This window comes from Gallinula chloropus (genome assembly GCF_964237585.1).
Source record: "Gallinula chloropus genome assembly, chromosome: Z".
Classification (NCBI taxonomy): domain Eukaryota; kingdom Metazoa; phylum Chordata; class Aves; order Gruiformes; family Rallidae; genus Gallinula; species Gallinula chloropus.
This window is the reverse complement of record NC_140089.1, coordinates 18,677,588-18,686,842: the sequence shown is the minus strand read 5'-3', so window position 1 is coordinate 18,686,842 and position 9,255 is coordinate 18,677,588. Positions and strand designations below refer to the sequence as shown.

The 9,255-nt window shown below is 53.8% G+C and overlaps 1 protein-coding gene across 1 annotated transcript; it reads left to right on the top strand.

The window, feature by feature from the left end:
* Positions 1-256: 256 nt before the first annotated feature.
* On the top strand, positions 257-1,519 carry FOXE1 (forkhead box E1; the record flags this gene model as incomplete). The annotated part of the gene is made up of 1 exon (XM_084278328.1): positions 257-1,519. The coding sequence occupies one exon, from the start codon at positions 257-259 to the stop codon at positions 1,142-1,144; it is 888 nt and encodes a 295-aa protein (XP_084134454.1). The 3' UTR covers positions 1,145-1,519.
* Between the last annotated feature and the right edge of the window lie 7,736 nt (positions 1,520-9,255).

Below are 9,255 nucleotides of genomic sequence, written 5' to 3'. Positions count from 1 at the left end.
CTGGGGCCGGGGACCACGAGAGGGGGGCAGGCTGGCGGTGGGGTGGGGAGGAGGGGTACCGGGGCAGGGCGCTGTCCCTGCCCGCGGCTGCGGCGGCACGCCCGGCCCTGCCCGCGCCTCCCGGGCTGCGGGGCGTTGCAGGGGGAGTGCCGGCCGCCCGGGCGCGGAGCCGCCGGACACAGCCGCATAAAAGCCGCGGCGGCGCCGCGCTGCGCCTCCTCGGCTCGGCCCGGCGCGGGGCCGCTCCGACGGCCGCATGACCGCCGAGAGCCGGCTGCCGCCGGGCCCCCCGCCGCCGCCCCCGCCGCTGAAGGCGGACGCGGCGCCGCCGGGGGAGGAGGCGGCGGCCGCGGCGGCGGCGGGGGCGCGGGGCGGGCGGCGACGGCGCAAGCGTCCGGCGGAGCGGGGCAAGCCGCCCTACAGCTACATCGCCCTCATCGCCATGGCCATCGGGCAGGCGCCCGAGCGGCGGCTGACGCTGGGCGGCATCTACCGCTTCATCACCGAGCGCTTCCCCTTCTACCGCGACAGCCCCCGCAAGTGGCAGAACAGCATCCGCCACAACCTCACCCTCAACGACTGCTTCGTCAAGGTGCCGCGGGAGCCCGGCCGCCCGGGCAAGGGCAATTACTGGACGCTGGACCCCCACGCCCGCGATATGTTCGAGAGCGGCTCCTTCCTTCGCCGCAGGAAGCGCTTCAAGCGCAGCGACCTTTCCACCTACCCGGCCTTTCTCGCCGAGCGCCCCGCCGCGCCCTGCCGCCTCTTCCCGCTGCCCGCCCCGCCGCCCGCCGCCGACCTGTCCCCGTCCCCCGCCGCCGCCTCCTGCGCCTTCGCCGCCGCCGCCTCTTTCCCCGCGCAGGGCTGCGCCGCCGCCGCCCTGCCCCACGCTTACTCCCCGCTGCCCACCGCCCCCGGACCGTACGCGCCGGGCGGTCCCGGGCAGCTGTACGCGCCGTCGGGGCGCATCGTGCTGCCCGCCTCGCCGCCCGCTCCCGCCGGGCTCTACGGCCGCTGCTCTCCCGCGCCCTACCCGCCGCTGCCTCATACCTACGGTGCCGGAGGGCAGCTGGGCGCCGCCGAGCCGGGACCGCGGCACGGTGCCTACCCCGGCGGCCCCGACAGGTTCGTCCCGGTGCTCTGACCCAGCCCGGGGGCGGCCCGACGGCGCGGACCATAGACTGGGAGAGGTGCAGGCTGCGGCGCTCGTCCGACGCCGCTGGACCCGGGGCCACCCGGGAAGCTGCTGGAGGACCTTGGGCTGCAGCTCTGCATGCTGACACCTGTCCGGACCTCCCCAACAAGGAGCGCCGTTGTTAGCCGAGGGGGTCTGGCGAGCCCTTCTCAGTCTTGTCCACTCTCGCCAGAGAAGCCCTAGGGGCACCCAAGTGCCTGGATGGGGTGAACAGCCCTTTATTCTTCTACTGCCTTTCCTGTGACAGGTGCTCAAAGCTCCCTGTCAGGCTCCTTTGCTTCCCGGTGCACCCGACTGGGCCCTCGGGTCTATTCAGGAAGATCTCCCTTTTAAAAAAATCTCTCCCCTGTTGATAATTTTATTTACAGAACAAAATTACCTACTGGGGCAGGGGAGGAGGGAGGCAGGAGGAAGCATCCCATGTCCTCGCTGCAGCCAAAGCCGTAAAAGCTGGACGCGGGGCACTAGGATGGTTTTGTGTCCCTGCTGTTGTGCAGGGTGATGGTGTTAGTGCCGTGGTTTTCACTCACAGCATGGCCAGGGCTTGGGAGGGTTTGGATGCTGGGGTTGCATCCAAACAGAGCAAGCCAGATCCCTCCCGGGGTCATGCTGTGTGCTGCAGGGGTGGGAGAGTGGTGGGATTGGAACGATAAAAACTTTTAGCATGAGCATATTCGGCCCCTGGTAGAGGGGCTCAGCAAGGCTGTGAGATCTCCCCACTATTAGGTTTTCCCAGCTTTATTGGACAGAACCTGAATGACCTGATGTGTTTTTGGAGTTGGATCCAACATTGAATTTAGACCTGCTCTGAGTAGAGACATGGTCCACAGGTCCTCACATACTGAATTACTTTGATCTTAAGGTCAGCACTTCTCTGTGTAGCCTAGAGAAGGTGTCTATGGGGAAAAAACTTCCCTTCCTGAAGCAAGTGTGAGACTCAGGATACGGTGCCTTTCCACCTACGATTGCCCCCTCCCTTTTCAAGCTTTCCTACTATGAAAGGCTAGTGGAAAACATGGAGAGGAAACAACTGATAGGAATGTCTGTGAGAGGCAAAGGCTTGAAAGCAGATCCATGAGGAAACTCAAGCAAATCCTTTTCAAAAGATCCTACCACCCCTGGGTGGTGGATGCCCAAGGCTCTGCCAGGGACTGTGAGCAGAGAGGGAGCAGAGGTGGCCCTGCCGCTGTCCTCCAAATTTCCTTATCCAGTTCCTTTTTCCTGTGAAGTGTGAGCCTTTGTGACTAGGGCTGGGAGGAGGTCGGTGAGGGGTACTGAAGTGTGGTGGGGCTTTGAACAGGGAGAAGTATGTGGAAAGTGAAGTCAGAGCATCAGCAAGACCTTTGGAAGGACAGGGAGCATGTGCAGACGCCAGGGCTTCTCTCACCACAAAAGGGTACACAGATCATAGTATAATTCAGGTTGGAGGGGACTTCAGGCGGCTTCTGTTCTGACCTTGTGCTCAAAGCAGAGTCAGTTATGAGCCAGACCACGTTGCTTGGGCCTATCTAGTTAAGTCTTGAGAACCTCCAGTGATGGAGACAGCACAGTATCTTTGGGCAGCTTGACTGTCCTCGTGGGGGACAAGTTTCTCCCTGTATCCATTCAGCACCTCTCTATTGTCTCTTGTCCTGCTGCTATGCACTGCTGCAAAGAGCTCCAATCCCATGAAGATCCCTGTACTTTCTGCCCCATGGAAGATTTTTCAGCTGATGTTCTCAGCAGGATGGAATTTATGTAGAGGCAGGCTCCTTGCCTTCTCTGGGTACTAAGGTCCAGATATCCAAGTGGGACGAGAGGGAGGAAATGTAGTGGAGCAGGAAGGTGGTTGGGTCCCCTCACGGCACAACTTGGGGTGGAGGAGGATCAAGCCCTCTGCAGTAGGGGGGTGGGAGAAGCTGTGTGACTGCCTTCCACAAAGCTCTGAGGCAGGAGATGAGTGAGGGATTCAAGGCACCCATCCCTCTCTCGGAGCGGTCAGGATGGTATGTTGTGGGCAGGCCACTTCATGGGCTGGTAGGCTGGGGCTGGCCTGGCACTGCTGTCCCATGTCCATCTGGACCTTTTTGTGGTGCTGCAGGAAGCTGCCGCCTGTACATGGAGTTGGAGAGTTGTGCTGCTGTTGGTGGGGCACAGGCAGCGAGCGCAGGCTCATTTGAATCTTTGGTGTGTGAGGTGAGTCAATTTTTTTCCTTCCTTGCTTTTCCTCCTTAAGAGCTGCCTTGTCCCCTTTGATGTCCTTCCTGGTCCTGGCATGTCCAGAAGCTGCCTCCATCCTGGAGAGAGCAGAGTCCTGCCTCTGCAGCTTGGCTGCCTCAGCCTGGGGCAGGTCTCCTTGGCAGCCTTGCTCGCTCCTCTCCCAATTTCTTTCACCAGCTGAAAGAGAAGCCATAGACCTGGCTGTGCCAGCTCTTATTTTTTTGACAGCTACCTGCTGGCTCTCTTCTTTCATCACCTGCAAGGACTGGAATGTGCCTTTTTTCTAGCAACTCATTATGACCTTTTTCTGGTTTGCGGGTAGCTGGGAGAGGATTTTTCCTGCCTCTTAATGCCTTCCTGTAGAAGCAGTTATCAGTGTGCACTGGATTGTTTTCCTGACCCTAAAGGTTTTCTGGCCCTTGTTCCCCATTACTTCAACCTGGTTTCATTCTCTGCTCTAGCCCTGGTCCTAGTCTAGTGTTCAATCTAAAAAAAGAGGTCACCAGTGATGATACAGGTATTGTGTAAGCTGCCCCTGACCTCGGATAGCATCTGTAGCAAGTTCAGGGAGCAAAACTCAGTCTCTGGAGGACATGCATGATAGATCTTGATGACTCAGAAGGCTGAAATTGGAAAGGTTTGGTTGTATATTGTTTGCAGATAAGGTCTAGATGCTTGTTCTTACCTCTCTCCAGATCTTTCATACTTAGAAGCTAGGGAAACCCAACATACCTAGCTAGTACACTTTCTGCAGCAGTTGCAGTGATGTGCCCGTTTGATCAAGGACCGGAGAGGCACATGGCCACAAACTACTTAAACTTCAGCCACAAGCAGCTGGAAAGCCTGGGCAGAATCTTTGTGCCTGATGCAGAGCTACATGGACCCTTCAAGGAACTCCACATCTATGAGGGGTCTCTGTCATTTGGGTTTCTGAGGCGAATGTAGACAAAACTGTACCTGCCTGGTGCTAGTGCTGACAATACACCAACCTCCTGTTCGTGCAGGCCTAGAGACTCCAGAGATCCCTTCCCACCAGCACTGCTGTGGTTTTGTGGCTATGGCAACGTCTCCAGGCTGCTGTGTGGGCTCAGACACAAAGGGTGGGCTGAACATGACACGTCTGACCAGGCTCTGCCTTGTGTCAATGGGATGTGCTGACACACGTGTGCTTGTGCAGGTGGCTGGTGTGTCCCATGTAACAGCGTGACCACTGTCAGAGGTTGTTGTGTGCTTGAGGAGCTGTGAGATTGGACCTGTCTGTGACAATATGGGGATATGCCATGGGGATATGTTAGACAACTGGATCTCAATGTACGCTTGTGCCGTGGGGATATGTTAAACATTTGGATCTCAATGTATTTTTGGCTGGCACTTTGCTTGTAGTTTTCAGACACAGTCCAGAATAAGGAAGATTGTTATTTCTGTAAGCTTTACTGTAAATATCTGAGGGCCTTTCTTTTAGCAAAGTTAGTCTAAGTTTCAAACTAGTCTTTTGATTTCTGGGTGATGAGTCCAGTAGGTTTGCATTATAAGCCTGTAGGAAACACTAAGTGTAAGCACTGATGAGGAGAGAGAAGGGCCTTGCAAGTGCTCATTTCTCAAAGGATGGAGTGTCTGGGTTTCTGTTCTGCCCGAGCTGTGGTACAGTCAGGCCCTGCGCTGACGTTGAGGAAGAGGCAGATTGTTACAGCCTATAAGAACATTTTATTATGTGTTTGAGATTTTTTTTTTATTTACTCTTCTACTTACTTCACTTGTAATGGAAATAAATCTTTGTCCTGTTGTTTGTAATGAAGTGTCTCTCTTGAGCTTTTCAAGCCTTCCATGCACTCCTGAGACCAGGAGAGCAGTGATACAGATACGTGCCACGTGCTGCTCATTGCATTTCACTGTGTCTGTCTTGTGTTGGCTTTTTTTGTTTGTTTATTTTGCTGGAAACATCAGAGGGAGGGAGGGGGCAGCCAGGGCAGGCCAGAGGTGGCTTGCCAAACTTTTGCAACCCCGTGAATCACCAGTCTGCTTTCAAGGTCTCCTGTCAGGCCCTAAGTGTGCCCCAGACATGAGTGCATGAAGCTCCAGCCCAGCGAGGTGCCTCTGCTGCAAAGATGCAGGTAGAGAAGCCAAAGCTGCTACTACCTGTGATAAGAACACAAGCTGGGAAATGGGCAGGGAAATTAATTACTCTTTGATTTCTCCAGAATGGAGCTGGGCCAGCTGGAGAAGGTTTTACTTCTAGAAAGAACATCATGTTGCCTGTCTTGTGGCAGCAGCACCAGAAAATGCTTGATCTTGCCTCCTGCACCCCAGGCCAGTGAAGTCTTTTGTCTACAGAGATGGATTCCGAAAGCTGTGGGCTGACACCATGTTCACCTTGTGCAACAGCAACATCTGCGGGAACAGTTCATCAAGCAAAAACCATAGCTAATGGGGGTGTAACAGGCCTTCGGGGGCAACTCGGGTAACTCCATGCCTCAGGGCAACGATCTGGCTTGCACATGGCCTAGACAATGGCAGATGTTGCCCCCTCTCATGCTGAGAGGGTGGTGACTGGCTTCCCCAGGGGTTTTGAGGGGACTCGAGCTCTGCAGCTGGTGCCCTGTCAACAGTCCAAGGTGCCTGGAGGGCTATACATGAGATGGGAACAGGTAGTTTAATCTGCTAAGTTATCAAAGAGCAGATAGGAAGGTCTACTTCAATAGCTCTGTGACTCCCAGGTATGATTTATCTGCCTTTGGAAAAGGCCAAAAAGTGCATTAAATTTATGAGAAAAAGTCAACAGAAGAGACAGCTTCCATTTGGCCAGGAAGGAGTACCTTGGAGGGAGTCCAAAGCTTTGTGAGGTGTAGTTAGAGGTCAGTCTGTGCAGCTGGAGATGGGCTTTAACTGCATCCGTTACCTAGAAGTGTGATGCCAGCATAAGTGATCACAGGGATGTCCTACTCATGCAGTGCCTGGATGTGAACTAACCTGAGCACAGGAAGGCTGATGCTCTTTGGGGAGTGACTGTAGAGGGTCTGATGCATGGGGATACAGAGGCCCATGTAAGCATAGGGAACTGCTTCACATGCTTGTCTTGGTGTAGGCCTGGAGCCCTGATTCATAGGAGGCACCATGTAGACAGCAGAGCTGATTTCTCAACTCACTCCTCCTGTCCGAATCTGTGTCAAGAAGTCAAGATAGGACATGGTGGCATCAGCTATCTCTGGGAGCTGGGGTTATGTCTAAGTGCAGAAGTGGAGCAGTCATCACAAACCCATCCTTGTGTTGGCAGACTGAGAAGGAGGGAATGGGGGTCTCAGTGGGGACCCCCAGCTCAGGGCTTGCTGGACTCTCAATGCCCACCACTTCCATCAGTATTCAAACACAGGGTGCACCTGGTGATCCCTACGGTGTATAGGGACCAATAACGTAGTGAGTGTGGAGTACCCTAACCATGCTGCTGAGGCCAGGAGGAAAAGGATCCCCTGTATTCTGGCCTCTTCTCCTGACTGGAAGTCTGTGAGGCCATCCTATGTTTCCTGGCTGAAAGCAACCATGGAGTAAGCAGGAATGGTAGCTGGGGGCTGGCCCAGAGTCCACTGCTTACTGAGTCCACTGCTGTCCCTTCTGTTTCTCTGAGGCCAGGAAGCTTGATTTGTTAGCCAATTAGAAATTTGCCAAGCTGTTTTCTGGGTGTGAACTACCCAAAGAAATCCTAATTGGCAGAGAAGCTAAGGGGCAGCTTCTGAGCTTTTTGTTCAGACAGTCTGAAGCCAGCATCAGAGCTCTCAGTCGGACAGCAGAGATGCAGGTTGCTCGGTGCGTGACGCCCTCTGAGTCAATCACATCTGGGGATGGGTCTTGCAAGGAGACTGTCTGCACCTCCTGTTGACCTCTTCTGCTTGGAAGAGGTGCTCATGAGCCCAGGCTGTAACCTTCCAAGGTTAACAAACTGCATCTCATCTGAGCATGTGGGGGATTCCTAAAGCCATAAAAAAATGGCACATTATTTAGCTGTGACCATTCAAAAGCTGGATTGTGTGATAGCCCAGTGCTGGGCTCTGGAAGAGGGGATTTGGCTCCACAAATATTCCCCTTGCCTCAATGCTGTAGTGGGGTAGACCATGCTCCAGTTGTTTAAGCGGCAGCCAGCTGGGTATTGGCATATATTTGCCAGCGCGAGTTTGTTCTCTTACTTACTCCTGTCTCTGTCCCTTCCTGTGCAACATTCAAAACCTTATGGACAGAACAGGGAACACTGGAAGTGAAGCCAAGCTACTACATGCAAATGTTTTAACAATATACTACTTTAAATTATTAGTCTTATAGCCCAGATTTATACAGAAGAACCTCAGTAATGCAGCTGAGATTGCTACAGACACACAAAAATTTCTTGGTGTGTATCCCTTCTTGATGTTTTATGTTCACCCATCCTGTGTCCTGAGGTTAACAGCTGCAGCAGATCTTACAAGCTACCAGCATCTGGATGTCTTCAGCATCAGATCACAGTGTTCCTGGTGAAGGTTTCCTCCTCTTCATCAGAATGCACATGCTGTTAATGGTGGTGATTTCTTCCTTCTCAGTCTTGGGTTTCATTTGAGTTTATTTCTGCATGTATGTTGCTTTTCAGTGGTTCCCAAATGTGGGGGATTTTTTCCTGTTCTTGCTTTCTCTAGAATTGCCTTTACTTGAGTAACATGGGTTTGCACTCCTGCAGCAATGAGTGACTGACCACTGTGACATGCTGGGACCCATGGCATTTTCCTGGAGCCACAGCCAGTTCAAGCCCCACAGAGTACACAGTCTTTACTGGCATAAATTAAAATAAATGTCATTGCTAGTTATCTGACCACTGATTGCTGCCACAGCCAAGGTCCCAGTCCTCCCCACCCTGAGGTGAGCACAAAGCCATGGCCCCTGAATAATAATGTATTTGTAAGCTGCACTTAAGACTGGGTCATATCAACTGTCACAATCAAGAGACCCCACACCAGTGGGCTGGGAGAGGACTGCCTCTTGAGGTGTAGAGCCCTGTTTTGTCTCGGGGCTCTACATCTGTTGTGGCCTGGTGTCCTGTGACCGGCAGGCAGGTCTTGGGGGTGGGTGTGAGACAGACTTAGCCCAGGGAGGGGGCTCCTCTGCTGGGGTTGTGTTCACTGGCACTGCTGCAGAGTCCTTGCTGTGGGATGGAGGCAGAGAGCGGGGCTGGAGGCTGAGGAAACATGGAGAGGCAGTGGAAATCTCAGCACCCCGACTATCAAGTGGGATTTCCTGCTGACCAGTGATCAGCTACGTGTGACTTTGTCAAACAGAAGGAAACATGAGTGGAAGAAATCTGAACACAGCCCCATACCCAAGAGCTCCCACCAGCGTGGGATCCTGACAGCCCTGAATGCCAGCTCTGCAGGAAGGAGCAGCAGAAGGTGGGTAAGACATTTCCCTGAAAGACCTGCCTGAGCCTGTGGTTGCCGAGGTCTAATTGCAGAACGGGGACACCAGCCTTTTCTTTCACTAAGGGAACTACAGCTAGCGTGAATTATGTGCTTCAGGAGAGTCTGAGCTGTGCACTTGAGCAAAAAGGCTGTTCAGCAAACACACTTCAGATTGACTGGGATGATTATCCTAAACCCAAGAAGAGAAACAGAAAGCACTCTGAGCCCTGGCCCTTTGCCATACATGTAGCACCTCAGGGAGCTACAGGAAAGTGGGAGAGGGACAGTTCACAGGGGAATGTAGTGACAGGACAAGGGGCAATGGCTTCAAGCTGAAAGAGGGTAGGTTTGAATTAGATGTTAGGAAGAAATTCCTTAGTATGAGGGTGATGAGGCTCTGGCACAGGTTGCCCAGTGAGATTGTGGAAGCCCCATCCCTGTCAGTGTTCA